Genomic DNA, 24,659 nt, shown 5'->3' with positions numbered 1-24,659 from the left:
CGGCCGTGACCGGGAGACCCATGAGGCGGCACACAATTGGCCCAGCGTCATCCGGGTTAGGGGAGGGTTCGGCTGGCCGGGATGTCCTTGTCCCATCGCTCTCTAACTCCTGTGGCGGGCTGGGCGCATGCACGTTTCCTCCGACACATTGGTGTGGCTGGCTTCCGGGTTAAGCAAGCATTGTGTCAAGAAGCAGTGCGGCTTGGCAGGGATGTGTTTCAGAGGACACACGGCTCTCGACCTTCGCCTCTCCGGAGTCCATACAGGAGTTGCAGCGATGGGGCAAGACTGTAATTACCAATTGGATATCACTAAAAAATGTTTTTTGATTTTTATCATTTAAAAAAAAATGCATGACTCGTGAGATTATTTCAACTGTCACACCCCATCAAAACCCCAAATATGAGCTTGTTTTGCTCCAATGTTTGTAAACATTGTAAATGTAAACCAACACCGTATAGCCTCAAAACATGGTTAAAACGATAATTTATGATATCATGGATGGTCAAGCCTTGCAACAATAGCTCTGTCTATGAATTTGAGAGTGCTTACATTTTCCTGGCCCGTTCCTCAGGTTATTACCAAAACAGAGTTGGGGTTTTCCGCTTTGCTATTGTTTCAACTGCAAATTGGCCCTGATTTCAGTTTGACAAAAGTAGGAAAGCAAATGAGATGCAACGTCTACATCTTCAGCACTTAATCTTAATGTGCTACAGAGATGATGCCATACCAGTGAACGTGACGCTTGCATTACACTGAGTCTGGGTGTCCAGACTGTGAGAAAACAATGGCTGAGACATTTGTATGGAGAAGGATGTAAAATATTTTGGTAGTTTGGTAAAATGTCACAATTGCTTTCCATAATTATTACTTTTGTCCGTGTGTGTGTGCCCACGCATTTGTGTGTCTGTAGCTGCGCGACAAGCCGTTGGATTTCGCTTAGCCAGTTGTCCCTCATGGCTACATTGAGTGTTTGTGTGAGTGTGTGCATACATATGCATGTCTGTTCGTGTATTTGTGTGCAAGCATTTGTTTTTTTACCTGTGAGACGAGGCGCTGGTTCTCACTCAGCCAGGTCTCCCTCATGGCAGCCTTGCGGTCAAAGCGGCGAGCCAGCTGCTCCAGTTTCTCCTGTCGAATCAGCTCTGTCCTCAGAGCCAGCTCCCGCTCATGCTCCGCCTTCTCCAGTCTCTCCCAGGTCTACCATAGACAAAGTTTAACACGCAATATTAAGTCAGGTATGTCATATGGTCCAGACAGACCAACATGAACGTCAGACATCATTTTTCTGTTCATTTCTAGACTATTCTACATGATGAATTGACACCATTTGCCACCAGTCTATCTTGTACCTTACACATGCCAATGGTAGATTCAACTCTCTCATAATCTCACAGTTTTATGTCCAGACGCAAAATGTATGAGTTGGCTGAATTACTCCGATTGTAATAATTATACCATAGTAAAACTCCTACTTACTAATAATAATACTACCACACACCAAAGATAGACTACCAAACACCCTGACACAGACAAACAGGAGAGAGAGATAGTGAACAACCTGATGTTTCATTAAGACAAAACATTGATCGCGGAGTAGGGTAACTTTGTCCCTAGACCCTGATCTTAAGTCAGTTTAGCATTTTCACCACTAAAGGTAAAGGTTAGGATTGGGAGAAGGGAAACTGATTCTTCATCTGTGCCTAGGGAAACTTCACCCTAAAGCATTCGTCAGAGACTACAGACATTACCTTGTTAATGTCAGAGATGAGTTTGCCCTCCCTGGGCATGTAGACTTTCTGATTGTTGGCCCTCATCTTGCTCTGGATGGTAAACAGAAGCACCTCCAGGTTGCCCTTCTCAGTAAACCTGATCGATAAAAAGAGGAATGGTTTTGGGGGAGTGATATTTTGACAGCGTAAAAAAAAAGCTCATGTCTAAACACATCGCATCACTTTAAGTTCTCAGGGTTGCACTTATTTCAAAGCATTTTTGGAGTCATGTCTTACTTCTGCACCGTTAAAAATATTAAACATGCATAAATTATCGCTTCAATTCATGGACATAGCAGAACAAAACATTTTGAAGTAAATTCCACTACAAGCGGGAGAGAGGCGCGCACCCAGAATGTTCGGTATTGTGCTATTCATTTAACATTAGACTTGACATTTTTGCTTTAGGTAGTGAAATGAATTTTTCATTAAAATATTGGTTTAGAAGTTTGGAACAAAGATTTTGTGATGTTCAGGGAATGTCACAGGAACATCAACCAAAAAAGGGTTGATGGAATGGCAAGATAACTGGACAATGATATACCTCAAGTAAATATTATAGACATTTACAAATATTCTTAAGATGGTCTTAAAGCTGAAGATTGCCCATCTTGTCAGAGATGAGTGCATAGGGGGTGCATAGGGGGTGCATTGGGGTATAAGGGTGGATTTGGGATTGGTTGCTGGCTGGCTGGGGGGGGGGCACTCACTTAGGGGGTTTCTCGACCGTGCGATATGTGTTGAAGGCTTGAAGCTGCTGCTGCACCCCGTTTAAAGAGTTGGCAAACTTGCGATTGTTGAGGATGATGATGGTCTGCTCGATCCACTCCAGCAGGTCTGAGGCCAGAGACTCGTACTTCTCAACCATCTTCTCTGTCTCAATGGCATTGTCCAGTACCTAGCGGAACAAAGAGGACACATGTCAAACTCTGGCCAAAAATATCCAGACCTGGGTTCATATATAGTATTTGTTTTTTAGTATATAGTATTTGTTTGCCAGATTGACAGAGTTTGCACAATTGGTACTTCCCACTGGTTTCATTACGCCAGAAAAGCTAAATCATGTACATCTTGAAAGTTTTATACTATTTGAATCCACATCTGAAAAGCTCTTACTCTGCCCAGAACAACTTGTTGACAACAACCCACCAAACAAACGTGGAATTTGAGATAATAAACGGTCACCTTCCCAATACGTTTCCCCTCCACTTTCAGCGCCTTCATTTTGGAGAAGTAGTGGTAGTACGTCACCACGTATGTGATGACCGACTTCTCATCGGGGTGGTCCACACTGATATCTGTGAAGCAAAAATGACATTTCTGATTGGTTAATACAATTTGATTTGGAACGTTACAAAAATATTAAAAGAATATCTATTTTTGTATTTCATGATGTTGTATGACAGGGCAGTGGGAAGGTAAAGCAGGTGATACGCGGATAGAAAGTGGAAAGTGGCAGACAGGGCTCAAATCCCTATTGCCAGGGAATATATGTAGTCTAGAGTCTGCAGCGCTATCACTAGACCAGACTCTGTCACCTACAGTATTTTATACCGTCCAGTTAAGGATTATTACAATTTGATTACATTTATTTGGACAACAAAAAAAGTATGTCACATGGCACTGAGAAATCATGCGTGGCATCAGATTGAGCTATTTTCCATATGCACTCCTCTACTACATAGAAGAGCATAGTCCAGAACTCACCCTCTGGGTCTAGGAGCTTGGTAAGCCCAAGATGCTGCTCAGCCAGATTGAAGGCATTCTGCAGGTTGTGGTGGGCATTGGACTTTTTCAGCTTGTCAAAGTCAATCAGGTCTGGCCTATACACGAGACAAAGCATCATACCACAGCACCAGTCATACAGTATACCACCAAAGAATCACAAGGTAAATACCCAGATGAAATGTTATGATCAAATTGTTATGTTCTGATACCTCAAAGATTCAACACAATTACACCAAATGATGTACAGTAATGCATCAATAAATCCCAAAGACACCAAAAAGTAATTATTTCAACATTACTCTATTGTAAATAAGAAAATAAATCGTCATAAATGAGGAGGGTTGGAGGTGGGATAAAAAATATATATATTGGTGACCACATAAAGTGACGTAAATCACAAATGATAATTGGTCTGAATTCCATGAGGAAAAAAATCTGAATCATGTGACCCACAAGGGCATGAAGGATAGTTGATCAAACAGACTCTTGTTACCTGTGCTTATGGATGAGGGCATTGAATGCCATGCCGTCTCGCCAACTGGTGCTGAAATTGTGAATGTTCACGTTTGGATAGCTACAGAGAACAAAACAGAGAACAACAGATATGATGATTTGTTCAATGTTCAAATTCATTCCCTAAGCAATTTCTATATATTTCAAGATTGTGGCTCTGCTTCTGGAATTTCTTTACCGACTTGTTCTGAAAGTAAAAAGTCCAGTAACATCAAGTCACAACGGCGTTGCTGTCTAAATACATGTACATTTATCTTAAGGAGGATTGTTTAAGTCAAGTGGTAGAACTGAGAGCTGCCATGTACAGTAGATGACCCAAATCTAAGTATTTCAAATCTCTAAAAAACGTGTCTGAATGCAAGGTGACAGCCAATCACTCACCCAGCAGTCTTCATCTGGCACCAGAGGAGCAGGGCGTCCTTGGCTGATCTCTTCTCCTTGTTGTCTCCATCAGTCTCAACACTGATGTCCTGGATCTGTTACACAGACAATGATACAACAGCAGTGTGAGAAGTCTCAAATCAAATCAAAAGTCAAATGTTATTTGTCACATGCGGCGAATATGCACTTTCCCAACAATGCAGAGTTAAAAAGTAAGAAAATGTCCTATTTTTTATTTATTGTAACATAATAAAATAACAATAACACGGCTATATACAAGGCACGCTGGTACAGAGTCAATGTGCTGGGGTTACGAGGTAGTTGACGGGATTGAGGTAATATGTAAATGTAGGTAAGGGTAAAAGTGACTAGGAGATCAGGATAGATAATAAACAGAGTAGCGGCAGCGTGTGGGAAGAGTGTGAAACAGAGTGAATGTGTGTGAGCGTATGTAGTGTGTGTATGTGTATGTTGAGAGTGTCAGTGTAGTACCGTGTCAGTGTAATTTCCGGACTATAAACCGCTACTTTATTCCCACACTTTGAACCTCGCGGTTTATACAATGACGCGGCTAATTTATGGATTTTTCCCGCTTTCGCAAGATTCATGCCGCCGCCAAAAAAACTGAGCACCGTCACGTAAATCGAGCGCGCTCAAACTTCCCATCATTCTGATTACGGTAGTAATTTTGTCACCCTCATCATGGCAAAGACACGGAGAAATGCATATGATGCAGCTTTCAAGTTGAAGGCGATCGATCTGGCTGTTGGAAAAGGAAATAGAGCTGCTGCATGGGAGCTTGGCCTTAATGAGTCGATTATAAGACTTTGTAAACAGCAGCGTGAGGAACTGACTCAGTGCAAAAAGACAATAAACCTTTCAGAGGGAAGAAAAGCAGATGGCCCAAAGTATTTGCAGCCACTCGACATCAGTGTAAATCGTACATTTAAGGTGGCGCTCCGTGTTCAGTGGGAGGCTTGGATGACAAGTGGGGAGAAATCCTTCACTAAAGCATGCGAAGAAGAGCAACTTATGGTCAAGTCTGCCAGTGGGTCCTGACAGCGTGGAGCATTGTCAAAAAATCCACTATCATCAACGGGTTTCGAAAGGCTGGACTGCTGTGTGTTGAAGGGGCAGCATGAGCTCAGCGGGGTATTTGCCTCCGGATGAAAGTGACGAGATCGACAATGAAAACGATCCAATATCGGATGAAGCAATTCTGAGGCTATTCAACTACGACGCCGAAGGAGATGACTTCAGTGGTTTCAGTGCACAGGAGGAGGAAGATAGTGACCAATGACTTTCTTGGTAGGCTACTGTTTTAATATTTGTTAAAGCCTATTTATTTTTGTTACAAGCGTGTTTCGTTAAAATTTTTGGCTGTTTCGTTTAAAGGCTGTGTAAAGTTCATTTGTTTCAATGTACCGGTAGGCACCTGCGGCTTATAGACATGTGTGGCATATTTATGTACAAAATACATATTTTTTCATAATTCAGTGGGTGCGGTTTATATTCAGGTGCGCTTAATAGTCCAGCAATTACGGTATATGTGAGTGTGTGGGTAGAGTCCAGTGAATGTGCATAGAGCCAGTGCAAGAGAGTCAGTGCAACAACATCAAAAAAGGGGGTCAATGCAAATAGCCCGGGTGGCAATTTGATTAACTGATCAGCAGTCTGACGGCTTGGGGGTAGAAGCTGTTCAGAGGCCTTTTGGTCCCAGACTCGGCACTCCGGTACCGCTTGCCGGAGAGAACAGTCTATGACTTGGGTGATTGGAGTCTTTGACTTCCTCTGACACCGCCTGGTATAGAGGTCCTGGGCTTTACGCAATACCCGCTGTAACGCCTTTTGCGGTCCGATGCCAAGCAGTTGCTCTCATACATTGCCTACATTTGTTACTCATGTTATAACATAATCTTTATGCAAACAATTGACTGTGTAATATGTGTGTTGAGAAGTACAAGATCACTGTGATAAAGGATGAGGCCCTACAGTAAATAAGATACTGATGCTCAGTTGGATTGAAATCAGCATACGGGCCAACTCTCCTCCTGGAGAGCAACTGGGTTTGTTGCTCACATGACAATAATAGCATACCTGATTCAGATAATCGTGGCCCTGCTTTACATAATGTGTCTCCAGGATAATAATAGAGAATCACTGGCGAAGTGAGCGTTCAAATCAGACAAATTGATGCATAAAATACGCAGCAGGGGGGGGGCCCTCGGGTTGTGTTGTACTGTTCATTATATATTTTCCAAAGACTTATCAATCAGCCAATTGAAAACCTAGAGCAGCATTTCTAGCAAATCATTTCTCGCCACATCAGACATACGTTTCATGCGTTTTGGTTTGAAGACTCCTTTACCTGGAACCTGAGAATGATGGTCCAGATGAGGCCCAGGGTGAGGCGGTGGTTGCCGTCAACGATGTCATGTGAGCCCATGTTTTCCAGGTGGACCCTCTGCTCCTTGAGGAACTGCAGGGCCTTGTCCACGTTCTCCAGGCAGTGGATACGCATCCGTCCCCTGGTGGGCTTGGGCTGGGGAGACAGGACAGGACACAGAACATGTCAGCAACAAGAGTTTCACAGTTTTTTAGTTTTTTACATTTGAGTAATTTAGCAGACACTCTTATCCAGAGCTATTTACAATCAGTTGAGAGTGGCCGTAAAAAAAAAAATAAGTTGGTGACACTTTATTTCTTGTTATATGCATGTCCCATGACTAGAATGGGATTTGTGCCACAAATGCTAAAACATTAGCATGTGGAAACAGTGCCAGGGAAACTAAACCAAAGCACAGATTGCTGCCAAACACTTTTTTACATTTTACAGACACTCTTATCAAGAGCTTCATATTTGTAAATACTTTTTTCCTACTGTATCCCTGTGGTAATCAAACCCACAACCTTGGCGCTGCAAGCACCATACTATAGCAACTAGCTCTACCAACTGAACTACACAGAACTTGTCCATACCTTTTCCATAGACTGCTTACAGGGTAAGGAAATCAATTTGTCATTTTGTAATTTGGGTTAACTATTCCTTTATGTTTCTAATTATATTATTCCCATGCCATTGGAAAGGGTGTTCATACTGACATGTAGTTCTGTTTATGTTTGTACACTACGTGACCAAGAGTATGTGGACACCTGCTCGTCGAACATCTCATTCCAAAATCATTGGCATTAACATGGAGTTGGTCCAAACTTTGCTGCTATAACAGCCTCTACTCTTTTGGGAAGGCTTTCCACTAGATCTTGGAACGTTGCTCTGGGGACTTGCTTCCATTCAGCCACAAGAGCATTAGTGAGGCCGGGCACTGATGTTTGGCTATTAGGCCTGGCTCGCAGTCGGCTAAACAATTCATCCCAAAGACATTCGATGGGGTTGAGGTCAGGCCTCAGTGCAGGCCAGTCATGTTCTTCCACACCAATCTCAACAAACCATTTCTGTATGGACCTCGCATTGTGCACAGGGACATTGTCATGCTGAAACAGGAAAGGACCTTCCCCAAACTGTTGCCACAAATTTGAAAGCACAGAATCGTATACAATGTCATTGTATGCTGTAGCGTTAAGATTTCCCTTCAGTGGAACTAAGGAGCCTGAAACATGAAAAACAGACCCTGACCACTCCTCCACAAAACTTTACAGTTGGCACAATTCATTGGGGCAGGTAGCGTTCTCCTGGCATCCGCCAAACCCAGATTCATCCGTCGGACTGCCAGATGAAGTGTGATTCATCACTGCAGAGAAAGCATTTCCACTGCTCCAGAGTCCAATGTCAGTGGGCTTTACACCACTCCAGCCGACGTTTGGCATTGCGCATAGTGATCTTAGGCTGCTCGGCCATGGAAACCCATTTAATAAAGCTTCCGACAAACAGTTATTGTGCTGACATTACTTTCAGAGGCAATTTGGAACTTATTAGTGAGTGTTGCAATGGATGACCGACTATTTTTATGCGCTACACACGTCAGCACTCGCCAGTCCTGTTCTATGAGCTTATGTGGCCTACCACTTTCCGGCTGAGCCGTTGTTGCCCCTAGACATTTGCACTTCACAATAACAGCACTTACAGTTGACCGGGCAGCTCTAGCAGGGCAGAAATTTGACAAACTGACAGTTGGAAAGGCGGCATCCGATGACGGTACGATGTTGACGGTCACTGAGCTCTTTATTAAGGCCATTCTACTGCCAATGTTTGTCTATTGAGATTGCATGGCTGTGTGCTCGATTTTATACACCTGTCAGCAATGTGTGTGGCAGAAATAGCTGAATCCACTAATTTGAAGGGATGTCCACATAAATTATACAGTGTATACAAAAGTATCATACTTACAATTGCCCGGTCATCTACATAAAATCAAAAGTACAATCATGTTTGCAAATTCAACCTGACAAAAAAAAATTACATAAAAAAAGGAACAGATCCTTAATATGCCATTTAGCATTTCACTTCATTTTACTTTTGCCAATATATGTTGAGCTACATTCTGCAACCCTCCCAGTCAATGATTAGCAGACCTGGTCAAATACATATGTCAAATACTTTCAAGCTGTGTTTGATTTATTTTGAGCTGTCCAATGGAACCAATGCAAAAGTCCTAAAAGTGCAAACTTAAAGCTAATACATTCAAGTTTAAGTGTGTGATATATGTATTTGACCAATGTCTTCTAATCAGAAAGGTTTTATATACACAACATGCTACTTCTTCACTCCTAAAAGCAAAGGATGCAGCTGACTATTTCAGTCTGTTGAAAGTGAATGAGTAACCCGGTAATAAAGCAGCCTTCTGCCCTCTGATGTGCGTGGAGACTTTACACTGAGGTGTGGTTTTGGAGGAGCAGAAGAGGGAGGACTAGGCCTTTGTGCAGGCAGGGGGAAGTCAACCCTAGTCAATCAAAACCACTATCTGGGTATATAAAAAAGAGCTGGAAGCAGGCACATTGAGTCAATAGTGTAAAACAAAAAACATAACAAATTTAATTAATAATTCATTTAAAATACAGTACTGTACATGCCTAGTTTTTCACTGTGTTGATAGAAGAAAATGTCTCCCTGAAAACGGATGACTGGTTTGGATTGAAGAATGAAAACATTGACTTACTGTATCTTAACACCATTTGATGGACACCCAAGTGAGAGTGAAAGCAAAATCCCTATTCAACTCCTACTGCTGAGTCAGTCAGCACAATACACTGCTGACCTCTAAGGCGCGTGTGTGTGTGTGTGTGTGTGTGTGTGTGTGTGTGTGTGTGTGTGTGTGTGTGTGTGTGTGTGTGTGTGTGTGTGTGTGTGTGTGTGTGTGTGTGTGTGTGTGTGTGTGTGTGTGTGTGTGTGTACATGCACGCCTGAGTGTGTGTTTCTGCAGAGACACACTGGCAATCTGTGGCGGTGCAGCTCTTTGAGATGCAGAGTTACACTCTGTAGGAGCTGGGAGTGCAGCGCCAGCCGAGTAGCAATGACATAAGCACTTTTCTACCAGACCATGACATCATGTACAGGAAGCCTCATTCCTACAGCCTGTACGAGTTCACTTCACTTTATCATTGCTGAAAGGTGACGTACAAAATGTGGGTAGACCATGGCTTGCATTTTATATGCAATGTATGTGCGTACATACACAGCTGGGTATTCTACATTTTAGCAGACGTTCTTATCCAGAGCAACTAGGGATAAGTGCCGTGCTCAAGGGCCCATCAACAGATTTTTCATCTAGTTGGCTCAGGGATTCTAACCAGTGACCTTTCGGTTTCTAGCCCAATGCTCTTAACCGCTGGTAAGCACATTCTGTATGTATAGCATCTTGAATTATGTCATTAAAAAAAGTGCTAGCTATTGACAAAAATATATTCAGTGCTTATGAGCAGATATGTACTGGTAAAAACACAAGGTGGGTAAATTCTGATAGCTGTAAATAAAGTAGCAGTATCTATATTTTCAATGCATTTCTCCGAGGGTGGGTAAATGCTTGTACAAAATAAAAAATGGTGTGTGGCACTACTTCTCAGTGCTTATTAGTACATGACTTGTGTACCTACTAGTTTCCATATCATGATACCTGAAGACACACATAACAGGGTCAGAAGAACACTGGCATGGGGCCTATGCAAATCGAATCATCCAGCATAATATTCTGGTAACCTAATGTGGTACCAGACCTGGGTTCAAATGGTATTTAAAATCATTCAAAAACCTTGAGTTTTTTCTTGAGCCTGCCTGCAGTGCCAGATGGGCTGGGTTTGTACTTGTGGGACTATTCCATTGCACCAGGAAAGCTCAGTCAAGATCAGCGTAAGTTTTTGAACAATTCCAAATACTATTTGGCCCCATGCCTCTACCTGGCAAATAGCTGTTACCTGCTGTGCCTAAACTCAATTCGAGTTACACATTGACCAGGATAATTAAACCTGGCACAAGGCGTGCCCAGAGGAATTAATTCATGTCAAGGAGACCTTTTTCTCAGGAGGAAATCCAAAAATAGGAGTTGGGGATTACAACAGCCAAGCACAGCAATACAATACAATACAATACAATACAATACAATACAATACAATACAATACAAAACAATACAAAAGGGAAAGCCCTTCGAGTTTTGAACATCAACGGCTGTTTGTAATTGCACACGTGGATTACGCCAATAGCCACATAAATCCCTCAAACTCAACTCTGGACCTCAAAGCCAGTTCCACTGCATTTTTTCATTGTTCACCTATAATTAGGGACTGATTTAGACCAAGGACACCAGGTGTGTGCAATTAATTACGAGGTAGAACAGAAAACCAGCAAGCTCCAAACCTCATTGTGTAAGAGTTGAGTACGCCTGGCATAGAGTTTCCTTGGTAGATTGCATTATGGGATGTGCCTTGTTGGGTATTTGCCAATAGAGTGAGATATCTTATTGGGAGCCTTGTATGTGATAGCAAGCCTGGACAGCGGAACCTTTTATGGTACGTGGCTCTGACCATGTGGACATCTTTTCCCGACATCAGCAAAAAATCAATCAAAGGCAGCCTACCTGCTTCAACTCTCACCAACTACACTTTCGTAATAAATCAAATCAAACTTTATTTGTCACATGCGCCGAATACAACAAGTGTAGACCTTACCGTGAAATGCTTAAGAAAAGAAAATAAAATATTTACCAAATAGTCACACAATAAGAGTAACAATAATGAGGCTATATATAAAGGGGGTACCAGTACTGAGTCAGTGCTCGGGGTACAGGTCAGTTGAGGTAATTTGTACATGTAGGTAGGGGTGAAGTGACTATGCATAGATAATAAACAACGAGTAGCAGCAGTGTACAAAGGGGAGTGGGAGGGGCAAATGTAAATAGTCCGGTGGCGATTTTATTAATTGTTCAGCAGTCTTATGGCTTGGGGTAGAAGCTGTTGAGGAGCGCTTTGGTCCTAGACTTGGCACTCCTCTGCGGTAGCAGAGAAAACAGTCTATAACTTGGGTGACTGGAGTCTCTGACAATTTTGTTGGATTTCCTCTGACACTGCCTATTATATAGGTCCTGGATGGCAGAAAGGTTGTCTCCGGTGATGTACTGGGCCGTACACACTACCCTCTGTAGAGCCTTGCAGTCAGATGCCGAGCAGTTGCCACACCAGTCAGTAATGCAACCGGTCAGGAAGCTCTCGATGGTGCAGCTGTAGAACTTTTTGAGGATCTGGGGACCCATTCCAAATCTTTACAGTCTCCTGAGGGGGAAAAGGTTTTGTCGTGTCCTCTTCACAACTGTCTAGGTATGTGTTGACCATGATAGTTTGTTGGTGATGTGGACACCAAAGAACTTGAAACTCTTGACCCACACCTTTGTCTTGCTCACATTGAGTGAGAGCTTGTTGCCCTGGCACCACACTGCCAGTTCTCTGACCTCCTCCCTACAGGCCATCTCATCATTGTCGGTGATCAGGCATACCACTGTTGTGTCATCAGAAAACGTAATGATGGTGTTCGAGTCGTGCTTGGCTACGCAGTTGTGGGTGAAAAGGAAGTACAGGAGGGAACTAAGTTCACACCCCTGAGGGGCCCCAGTGTTAAAGATCAGCATGGCGGATGTGTTGTTGCCTACCCTTACCACCTGGGGGCGGCCCGTCGGGAAGTCCAGGATCCAGTTGCAGAAGGAGGTGTTTAGTCCCAGGAGTCCTTAGCTTAGTGATGAGCTTTGTGGGCACTATGGTTTTGAACGCTGAGCTGTAGTCAATGAACAGCATTCTCACATAGGTGTTCCTTTTGTCTAGGTGGGAAAGGCTAGTGTGGAGTGTGATTGAGATTGCATTATCTGTGGATCTGTTGGGGCGGTATGCGAATTGGAGTGGGTCTAGGGTGTTCGGGAGGATGCTGTTGATGTGAGCCATGACCAGCCTTTCAAAGCACTTCATGGCTACTGACGTGAGTGCTACGGGGCAGTAAACATTTAGGCAGGTTACCTTCGCTTCCTTGGGCACAGGTACTACTAGGTTGAAACATGTAGGTATTACAGACTCGTCAGGGAGAGGTTTAAAATGTCAGTGAAGACACTTGACAGTTGGTCCACGCATGCTTTGAGTACACGTCCTGGTAATTTGTTCACATCGGCTACCGAGAGGGTTCACACAGTCGTCCAGAACAGCTGGTGCTCTCGTGCATGCTTCAGTGTTGCTTACCTCAAAGCGAGCATAAAAGGCATTTAGCTTGTCTGGTAGGCTCGTGTCACTGGGCAGCTCGCGTCTGGGTTTTTGATGTCACTTAAATCAGTGTAGATGAAAGGGAGGAGACAGGTTAAAGAAAGATTGTTTTTGCCTTGAGACATGGATTTTGTATGTGTGCCATTCAGAAGGTGAATGGGAAAGACAAAATATTTAAGTGTGTTTGAATGGTAGTAGGTGCCAGGCGCACCCGTTTGAGTGTGTCAAGATCTGCAACGCTGCTGGGTTTTTTACACTCAACAGATTCCTGTGTGTATCAAGAATGGTCCACCACCCATAGGACATCCAGACAACTTGACACAACTGTGGGAAGCATTGGAGTCAACATGGGCCAGTTTTCGTCACATTGTAGATGCTCCGATGAATTGAGACTGTTCTGAGAGCAAATGCAACTCAACATTAGGTAAGGTGTTCCTAATGTTTTGTACATTTTATGTACACTGTGGATGTTGGCTGTGTGGTTCATATACTGTATGATACAAAATTAATAAAAATATATATCTAATGAAACCACACAAATCCTTAGGCTAAAAATATATCCATGTGGAGAAGTGTTCCCCTTTCCATTAGGTCATTTCTGGACAATGTCTTTGTCCATTTAGGCCAGTGACACCTTTTGGCTCAAGAGCATCCCCAGAGGTAATATTCCGTGAAATAATTGCATCAGTTATATAAGGTACTTACCTAAGTGTCACAAGGATGAGCATTTTTTTTCACATGCATGACCTTTTCTCAAGACACTCTTAAAAAAGGGGACGGCCTTTCTTTTGGAAAAATTCAGTGTAATGCATCCCTGGCATCAAACATTTTGGAGATTGCCAGTGCCTCCGGAAAGTATTCAGACGCCTTGACTTTTTCCACATTTTGTTACGTTACAGCCTTATCCTCTCTAGGGTAGGGGGCAGCATTCGGAATTTTGGATGAAAAGCATGCCCAAATTAAACAGCCGGCTACTCGGGCCCAGAATATATGATATGCATATAACTTGTAGATTTGGACTCTAAAGTTTCCAAAACTGTTAAAATAGTGTCTGTGGGTATAACAGAACTGATTTAGCAGGAGAAAACCTGAGAAAAATCCATTCAGGAAGTTTTTTTTGTTTTGTTTTGTAGTTTTCTATTCAATGCCATTACAGTATCCATTGACTTAGGACTCCATTTGCAATTCCTATGCCTTCCACTAGATGTCAACAGTCTTTAGAAATCGTTTCAGGCTTGTATTCTTATAAATGAGGGAGTAAGACCAGTCTGAACGAGTGGACCCTAACGTGACACAGAGTTTTTTCAGGCGCATGTGCATTTCTTGTTTACCTTTTATCTTGAAGACGTTATTGTCCGGTTGAAATATTATAGATCATTTAGGCTAAAAAACAACCTGAGGATTGAATATAAACATCGTTTGACATGTTTATATCAATTTTACGGATACAATTTTGATTTTCTTGTCTGATTGTTTTGACTGAGTTTGAGCCTGTGGATGACTGAAGAAAACGCGCTAACAAAACAGAGGTTTTTGGATATAAAGAGACTTCATTGAACGAAAGGAACATTTATTGAGTAAATTAATGTCTTCTGATTGCCACCATATGAAGATCATCAAAGGTAAGCGATTAATTTTATCTCTATTTCTGAGTTTTGTAATGCTTCTGCTTGGCTGGTTACTGTTTGTAATAATTTGTCAACTGGGCTATGTTCTGGGCTAGTTATGTTCTGGGCTAGGTATGCTTTCGCCGAAAAGCATTTTATAAATATGACACTGTGGTTGGTTTAACAAGAAGTTGATCTTTAAACCTATGTAAAATATGTTTTGTTTTCTGAATTTTTATAATGAGCATTTCTGTAATTGAATTTGGCGCTCTGCAACCTCACTGGATGTTGGCCAGATGGGACGCTAGTGTCCCACATACCCTAGAGAGGTTATTCTAAAAATTATACAATTATCCCCCCCTCATCTACACACAATACCCCATAATGACAAAGCAAAAACAGGTTTTTAGAGTATTACAATTACACAAGTATTCAGATGCTTTACTCAGTACTTTGTTGAAGCACCTTTGGTAGAGATTACAGCATTGAGACATCTTGGGTATGACGCTACAAGCTTGGAACACCTGTATTTGGGGAGTTTCTCCCATTCTTCTCTGCAGATCCTCTCAAGCTCTGTCAGGTTGGATGTGGAGCGGGTCCGATGTATGATCGGGTTTAAGTCCGGGCTCTGGCTGGGCCACTCAAGGACATTTAGAGACTTGTCTGAATGTCCCTCTGTGTTGTCTTGGCTGTGTGCTTAGGGTCGTTGTCCTGTTGGAAGATGAACCTGCGCCCCAGTCTGAGGTCCTGAGAGCTCGGGAGCAGGTTTTCATCAAGGATCTTTGTACTTTGCTCCGTTCATCTTTCCCTCGATCCTGACAGGTCTCCCAGTCCCTGCCATTGAAAAACATCTCCACAGCATGATGCGGTCACCACCATGCTTCACAGTAGGGATGGTGCCCGGTTTCCTCTAGAAGTAACGCTTGGCATTCTGGCCAAAGAGTTCAATCTTGGTTTCATCGTGCAGAGAATCTTGTTTCTCTATAGACAGGTTTGTGCCTTTCCAAATCATGTCCAATCAATTGAATTTAACACAGGTGGACTCCAATCAATTTGTAGAAACATCTCAAGGATGATCAATTGAAACAGGATGCACCTGATCTCAATTTCGAGTCTCATAGCAAAGGGTCTGAATAATCATGTAAATAAGGTTTTTCAGTTTTTATTTTTTATAAATTTGCAAACATTTCTTTAAACCTGTTTTCACTTTGTCATAATGGGATATTGTGTGCAGATTGCTCCGGATGTTTTTGGATTTAATCCATTTTAGAATAAGGCTGTAACGTAACAAGATGTGGAAAAAGTCAAGGGGTCTGAATACGTTCCAGAGGCACTGTACCATTAGTATGTATCAAGGGTCTTTCCACCATTTCGGTGCCTTTAGAAAAGTTTAACTTTTGATTTCACCAAATTTTAACATTCTGTCATAAAGAGCACATGTTCAACTTCATAAAAACCACGTTTCCCCATCTCAAGAGGTTAAATAAAAAATTACTTTAGTAAGTTTTTATTTGACCTTTATTTATCTAGGCAAGTCAGTTAAGAACAATTTCTTATTTTCAATGACTGCCTAGGAACAGTGGGTTAACTGCCTTGTTCAGGGGCAGAACGACAGATTTTTAACTTGACAGCTCGGGGATTTGACCTTGCAATCTTCCGGTTATAAGTCCAACACTCTAACCACTAGGCTACCTGCCTATTAAATGCCAAAAATGTAACCTAATTAAAACGAGTCTTCAGTTCACGTAACAGGGTTGACCTTAAAATGAGGGACAGATGTAAATGAATCAGTAACAAGAAATAAATCATCTTCAGAAATGACTTTGTCAAAGCAGCAAACTAGCGAAGGCTTTACAATGATGGTGAAATGTTCGGGTTAAGTGGGTTAAAATCTTCCTAGAAATAGACAGGGATGACAGAGTGACATGTCAAAAAATTGAATATTGGCACTTTAGGAAGTCTTAATTCATATTAATTGAATTATTCAGATATTTTGAATTCTCCATGTGGTCTATCGTGGTTCCCCCACAGGACGGTTAATGTGATTAGCACGAGTTTGTACGTAACAAGAACATTTCCCAGGACATAGACATATCCGATATTGGCAGAAAGCTTAAATTATTGTTCATCTCACTGCACCGTCCAATTTATAGTCACTATTACAGTGAAATAATACCATGCTATTGTTTGAGGAGAGTGCACAGTTATGAACTTCAAAAGTTATAAAAGAAAGAAAAAAAAATGGCACATTTGGGCAGTCTTGATACAACATTTTGAACAGAAATGCAACGGTTCATTGGCTCAGTCTAAAACTTTGCACATACACAGCTGCCATCTAGTGTCCAAAATCTAAATTGTGCCTGGGCTGTAATAATAATATTTCTCTTGCATTTCAAAGTTGTTTTTTTAAAGCATGTTTTTTTTTCTTTGTATTATCTTTTACCAGATATAATGTGTTATATTCACCTACATTAATGTCACATTTCCACAAACGTCAAAGCGTTTCCTTTCAAATGGTATCAAGAATATGCATATCCTTGCTTCAGGTCCTGAGCTACAGGCACTTAGATTTGGGTATGTCATTTTAGATGAAAATTGGGGGGGAAAGGGTCCGATCCTTATGATTATTTAAATATAACAGGCTACTTAAAATATCAAAAGGCACTCTTTTTGTGGAACGACCCCCAAGCATCTCAGTGTAGAAGTGCTGATCTAGGATCAGGTCCTCCCTGCCCATGTAATCTTATTCATTGTGATCTAAAAAGGCTAAACTGATCCATACAGGCCCGGGTAGCACGGTACTCACCAGTCTCTCCCCAGACAGCACCTCCAGCAGTTTGATGAGCATGCGTCCATCACTCAGGTCCCTGTACAGGTCGGTGATGCGGCAGGACACCCGGGAGAGGTGAGAGTTCACCCATTTGGTGAAGGTCTTCTTCTGCACCGCTTCGCGCTCATCTGGAGAGAAAAGAAGACAGGGAATACAATTAAGAAACATGTCAAAGTGAAATGTCATTAAATTAATTGGAGATGAAACAAGTGAATTCCTGATGACGGATAAGCAGAGTTACGGTAAAAAAAAATACATGTTAGCAGACGCGCTTATCCAGGGTGATTTACAGTAGCAGTTAGGGTTAAGTGCCTTGCTCAAGGGCACATCAACAGATTTCGTACCTAGTCGGCTCAGGGTTTTGAACCAGAGACCTTTTGGTTACTGGCCCAACACTCTTAATCGCTAGGCTACCTGTTGCCCTATGTTTGCCAAATTCGCAGTGTTGGGGAGTAGTGAACTACATGTAGTTCAACTAGTAATTAAACTACATTTTGCAGTAGCTTGGTGGTAGATTAACTAAACTAAAATCTTGGTCGTGTTTGCGGTAGTTAATTACTTTTTGACCATGTAGCGGTGCAACTAACTAGGGGAACTACACACTACTTTTTTTGGCAAAAAGAGAAGAAAATATGGGTGAAATAGGCTAGATTTTATAAATGTATAAATTACTTTTTCAAAGTAGCTTTAGTTAAGTAAAGTAAGGCTGTGGAAGATAATAATGCTGGAACAAGACATTGAAGTATAGATAACAGCTCACACTCTCCCTATACAGCCTGGTCTTTTAATTTCAAGTCTGAAATACTATAGAGCAGTGATCTAACTAATCAACTACGCTAATCATCTCATGATCAACTGAATCAGGTGTTTTAGTGCTGTGCTAAAGTATATTTAAAATGTGTACTCCCTGGGTCCCCAAGGATAGATTGAAAATGTCAATAAGCTTGTAAGACTGCCATTCAAATGTAACTTTCAAAGTAAACAAAATAAATACTGTGTAGCTAAGTATTGTGGTTAATGATGGAACCCATGTGTTGTATACAGTAACAGTACTGATACTCATTGTATAATTATGTCATATGAGAGGTTTTCGTCACTGTGGGTGATTGGCTCCCCTTGTCACATGCAACTCATCATCCTTTCATGATTCAGATTTTAAAACGACTAGAGCGGATTGGGACTGGTGGCCTTGCCTCGTCAGATCTATTGCAGAATGTCTCAAGGCTTCCTCTCCTGGTCTCTCCATGTCCACTGAGATTAAGGAAATGGACAGGTGAAGGCAAATGCTTGATAAGGGGTCGACCATATTGCTATCATCGGTTCTGGGTTCTCAGGACAGTGCGCATAAAGTGAGGAGACGAGGGGAGAAAGCCACTGCAGACTAATGAGATACAACCATAGCTTCAAAATGTTTAAAAGTGGAAGTGGGAGCTGGGGCTATCCTGTTTATGTTCGGAGCCCTTGACAGGGCCAATGCCGCACCCTCTGGCTCAGAGTTCATATCCATGAACACAAGGAGGGTTTATTTATAATCCTCCCCAATTTTCCTGTTATTGCATTCCTTATCCCTGCAAAGACGTAAGCATCTGATTTGATTGTTCGTTCGCCACATGGCGAAAAGAGATAGATGACCTCGCCTCACGCAGGGCTGGCTGCACCTTGCAATGTACTCTCCAAGGCCCTCTTGACTTTTTTGTTATTAGTGATTTATTTGACAAGTTTGACGATCTTGCCGAAGAAAAACAATTGGAGAAGGTCGAACCTATTCCTCACCCCCCCCCATCCCTGAAACACAAAACATGATATCAACATAAGAAATAAAATGTTATCCTTTGATTAAAAAAACACTATGATTTGGAATCGATCGCTCAGTTAATACTAAACCCTGACCACAATTGTAGTGTGTATGACTAAACTAACTAGACCCAGAGCCAACTTCCTGCCTGCTGCCCTACCCCTCGGGGGTACAACCAGCTATCATCACAGGAGGTTGCTGAGTAGAGAACAGCTCATAATAACGGCTGGAAAGGAGCAAATGGAATGGCATAAACACATGTGTTTGATGTATTTCATAACATTCCACCTATTCAGCTCCAGGCATTACCGCGAGCCATCCTCCCCAATTAAGGTGCCACCAACCTCCAATGCATCCAAACCCATTTCTGTGGCAATATTGCAACATGGTAACATCACCACAAGCGTCACATAGTGGTACACGCAAGTGGGGATTCTTTTTAAAGGAATCTCCTGTGAGACCGGAGGACAAGACAGAGCTGGACAGAACAATAGAGGCAGTGTTCCTCTCCTCCACCCCTGCCCTAGCTCAACTCCGGGGAGGGCTAGCTAGAGGAATGTTGCACTCGCATCTGGTCTTATCGTTAGGTAAACACATAGCTCCCGAACTATTAACACAGTTTGAATAGTGAGTTTAACCTGTTTAACAACAACAAAAACAGATGCCAATAAAGACAATATCAGGTCGTTTCATTAAACAAGGCTGCGTCATGCCGTTTGTCACTTTTCAAAGACCTTGGGCTGATTGGAAACTGATAGCAGTATCTTGAAGGGCCATTTAGGGGGATATGGATAAGAGGAATACATCATTTATTATCTGAAATGACACCCATATTTTTCAAATGATGACAACGTCATCTCAATGCCATTTTTAGCAGGTGATTGCTTTAGGACTTTCATGCAATAGAGCGGTTGTTCCCAAACTTTTTATAGTCCTGCACCACTTCAAACATTCAACCTCCAGCTGCGTACCCCTTCTAGCACCAGGGTCAGCGCACTCTCAAATGTTTGTTTTTTTGCCATCATTGTAAACGTGCCACACAAACACTATACGATACGTGTATAAAACATAAGAATGAATACGTTTTTGTCACAACCCGGCTCATGGGAAGTGACAAAGAGCTCTTCTAGGACCAGGGCACAACTAATAATATTATAATAATCAATCATTTTGCTCTTTATTTAGCCATCTTACATATAAAACCTTATTTGTTCATCAAAAATGGTGAATAACTCACCACAGGTTAATGGGAATGGTGTGCTGCTTGAAAGGATGCACATAACTCTGCAATTTTGGGTTGTAATTGTGTACTCTGAGCACAGCCCTATCCAGAAATCTGGCAGTGGTTTCTGATTAAATTCAATTTTCACAGAACCGCTTGTTGCAATTTCGATGAGGCTCTCTTGTTTAGATGTCAGTAAGTGGATTGGAGGCAGGGCATGAAAGGGATATCGAATGGAGTTGTTTGTATCATCCGTTTCAGGAAAGTACCTGCGTAATTGAGCACCTTGTGTGAGCTGTGTGTGTTTCTATATCACATTTGACATTGTCCGTAAGCTTGAGTTCATTTGTACACAAAGAAATCATACAACGATGGAAAGACCTGTGTGTTCTCCTTGTTAATGCAGACAGCGATGAGCTCTAACTTCTTAATCATAGCTTACATTTTGTCCCGCACATTGAATATAGTTGCGAAGAGTCCCTCTAATCCTACATTCAGATCCTTCAGGAGAGAAAAAACATCACCCAGATAGGCCAGTCGTATGAGAAACTCATAATCATGCAAGCAGTCAGACAAGTGAAAATCATGATCAGAAAATACAACTTTAAGCTCGTCTCTAAATTTAAAAAATGTGTCAATACTTTGCCCCTTGATAACCAGCGCCCTTCTGTATGTTGTAAAAGCATTACATGGTCGCTGACCACATCATTGCATAATGCAGAAAATACACGAGAGTTCAGGGGCCTTGCTTTAACAAAGTTAACCATTTTCACTGTAGTGTCCAAAACGTCTCTCAAGCTGTCAGACATTCCCTTGGCATCAAGAGCCTCTCGGTGGATGCTGCAGTGTACCCAAGTGGCGTCGCGCGTTACCACTCCCTGTCATACTTAATAGACCCTCCCATAAACGTAACAGACATATACCAGGAGCTGTGCCAGGCCCGCCACATCTGCTGACTCATCTAGCTGTAACACATAGAATCTACTGACTTGTATGCAAAGCAGTAATTGTTTCTAAACATCTCCTGCCATGTCACTGATGCATTGTGAAACAGTGTTGTTTGATGAAGCATTTGTCTGTATAGTTTTTTGGGCCTTTTCCCCCAGCATTGTCCCAGCCATATCCACGGCAGCAGGAAGAATTAAGTCCTCCACAATAGTATGGGGCTTGCCTGTCCTAGCCACTCGGTAGCTCACCATATAAGACGCTTCTAGCCCCTTCTTATTAATGGTATCTGTTGCTTTCATACACGTCTTACGACTCGCTCAAACTCCCATGGCTTATTTTTCTAATTGGCATGTTTTGTTTCTAAATATCTGCGCAAGAGTGAAGGTTTCCTGCGAGAGATTAACGGTTAATGTGATTGGATGTTAATTATATGACTAGGCTACCTCTATTTGACATTGTGTTGTTATTTTGCGGAACACTAGATGGTTTAATTTTATTTTTGGCAGTGAAACGAGGCTACTCAGGCGAGACAAAAACATCACCCAAATGTATAGCCACGTTGGAAAATCTGGACTGTGAATCACATTATTATTTGACGTACCCCCGACGGCATTGCTCGTACCCCTGGGGGTATGCGTACACCAGTTTGGGAATAGCTGCAATAGAGGAAGTTGAATTCAATCAATACTACTAATACTTTTTGGGGGTTTGGGTTACTGATTTGAGTACCACCAATTGAGATTCTTAGTTTGTGCTATAAAATGGCTTTGTTGGTATAAAGAGGATTTAGTATCAATCTTTATAGTACATAGCTAGGTTTCCATTCAATTGGCAACATATTTTAATGTGAGTATTCGAACATCTGGATAAAGAAAATATGCATATTGTGTTTCCGGAAAACGTCGTTTTTGGATAAAAATCAGTTTGTGATGATCTAAAGCTCAATGTGATTCCATCACATTTTCAAATCAAATCCAATTTTATTTGTCACATACACATGGTTAGCAGATGTTAATGCGAGTGTAGCGAAATGCTTGTGCTTCTAGTTCCGACAATGCAGTAATAACCAACAAGTAATCTAGCTAACAATTCCAAAACTACTACCTTATAGACAGACACAAGTCTACCGATATTTTTGTCACAAAATAGCAGGTATGCCTACTCTGGTCTAGGCACGCACGCTCTAGCCAACAGCTTGCAGATACAGTGTGGGTAGGCCAGTCTACATGATGAGATTATTATCGATAAGAGTGAAAATATTTGTATTTGTCAAACGGCAGTCAAGCATCGATCATCATGTCACCAAAACAAGACCCTTGATATTTATCAAGATCACGGTGCACTTTCACCACCCCAATCGGGCTTGTCGTGACATTTTTTTCCCCGCCATGTACATTACCAGAATTAAAAAAGGTTGGCTGGCAACCTGGTTAGTGTCACAAAAAAATCATGCAAAAAGGTAATTGCATTGGAAGGTACATTCATTGCACTTTGTTACATACAGTAGTACCACCCCTATTTGACCCTGTTCTAATCCAAATTTCGTCTGTATGAGATCATGGAATACACTTTGTTTCAAAATGCATCAGTCCTGTATCAGTTCCTGTGTCTTTCTGTGACTGCTAATTCACTCCTTTATTGAAGTATAGCTATGATATGGGTCATTCCACAAAATGAGTGCCTTTTGCGTCCCTTTGATATTGTAAGTAGATGTTGTGCACAAATATTGAATTGTAAAAGTCTGTTATATTAATTGAAGTTCCCTTTAAAATGGACCACATGGAAAATTCAATACATCTGATTTTTTATATGAATTCAGACTTGCTGTTAGTAATTCATTTTATGCACACAAAAAAACTGTCCCTCTTTTTAAGGTCAACAGAGGGAAATGGTTCTAATTTCATACAGGAGTAATAAAGGCTGAATGCACTAATTTTGTGGGAATATATTTTTCTTATTTTTTTTATTATTATATATTTTTTACTGTGATTTATCAGGAGGTGCCAGCACCCTCAGCACCCCTACTTCCCGTAGCTATGCAAATGGCACCTAATTGGTGCAACAACCCATATATTCAAATATATTAATTCATTTCTTATTATTGCACTGATTAATAGTGTTCTTTAGTCCTAATTGTGTTGGATATCACTCTCTTCCAGAGAAAATCATCCCAAGTCGTAGCATTGCTTTGTGACCTTGACCCACAGCTCTATTGCAAATCCAACCAGCTGGGATATGAGCAGTCTGGTCATCACGACTGACACAAAATAGAAACTATTGATTTATTGACGCATCTTGTATCTCTATCCTGGGGGATAACTCTCCAGTTCCCAAAAGCAAATCTCTCATCTTATCTCAATAGAGATGCACATTCATTCATATTCCAGTTTGGTTTCTTTTCTCTCTCTTTTTTCCTCTCTCTAGATTTCGGCAGGAAAGGGAGATCTTGATTAGGGCATTACTCAGGAATTGCAGAGTTCAAGGCCATTTAGATTACTACCCCACCCTTAGCTTGCAGGAAATACTGAACGTGGTGAAAGATTCCATTTTGTAACTGCACCTCTAAAGCACTGTTCATGTTCAGTGCTATAGTTACCTATTGACAAGATTTACTCCTCATATTCTGCCGTCTGTATTTCAGCCACTCTTGTGAGGGCAGTCTAATGATTGGCAGAGACTGAAAACAATCATTCAGAGTGACAAAAATAACAACAGCCATTTTGTTTAGGCCTAGATATACATATTATATGATATAGCAAACTAGCAAATTAACAGACTAGAAATCGGCATCCAAGGACGAAAAACGAAGGTGGAAGACTGGACATCTTAGCGAAGCAGTTCAAAGGTTGCTTCCTTCTTCCCTCACTGTTGAATCAACATCCTGTGGCCTGTGGCGGGTCAGAAGATTGAAATTCTTCTGACTTCCTGTGTATTAGGGCTGGATTAGTGGATGAGGTCACACTGCTATGTTTAGGGGTGACTAGCCACTGGACAAAGGCGTTGTCAGATCAACATTCAACATTTGATTGAGTTGTCAGACATTAACTTCACGTAAAACCTAAAATGATATTGTTGATTGTTCTTTGAAAACTAGATCGGAGTTAAACAAAAACTGTGCGTGTTAACGATGTTTTGCCAACTAACCAGCAATGTCGATCTAAAAACCTTATGCCAACA

At 41.7% G+C, this 24,659-nt stretch overlaps 1 protein-coding gene across 3 annotated transcripts in view; it reads right to left on the bottom strand.

Annotated features, from left to right (window-relative positions):
* LOC118389383 (spectrin beta chain, non-erythrocytic 1-like) overlaps positions 1-24,659 on the bottom strand; it is an 87,125-nt gene that overhangs the window by 32,683 nt on the left and 29,783 nt on the right. For all 3 annotated transcript variants that reach the window (XM_052527405.1, XM_052527403.1, XM_052527404.1), the window contains 9 exons: positions 17,494-17,645; positions 6,763-6,936; positions 4,395-4,489; positions 3,994-4,074; positions 3,480-3,595; positions 2,958-3,070; positions 2,483-2,670; positions 1,752-1,869; positions 1,042-1,200 (listed from right to left, as the gene is read on the bottom strand). In XM_052527405.1, the coding sequence (XP_052383365.1) occupies positions 1,042-1,200; positions 1,752-1,869; positions 2,483-2,670; positions 2,958-3,070; positions 3,480-3,595; positions 3,994-4,074; positions 4,395-4,489; positions 6,763-6,936; positions 17,494-17,645 (1,196 nt within the window). The remainder of the gene's footprint in view (positions 1-1,041; positions 1,201-1,751; positions 1,870-2,482; positions 2,671-2,957; positions 3,071-3,479; positions 3,596-3,993; positions 4,075-4,394; positions 4,490-6,762; positions 6,937-17,493; positions 17,646-24,659) is intronic.

Source organism: Oncorhynchus keta, chromosome 10, assembly GCF_023373465.1.
Source record: "Oncorhynchus keta strain PuntledgeMale-10-30-2019 chromosome 10, Oket_V2, whole genome shotgun sequence".
Classification (NCBI taxonomy): Eukaryota; Metazoa; Chordata; class Actinopteri; order Salmoniformes; family Salmonidae; genus Oncorhynchus; species Oncorhynchus keta.
The sequence above is the reverse complement of the archived record's forward strand: the minus strand, read 5'-3'. Positions and strand labels throughout refer to the sequence as shown.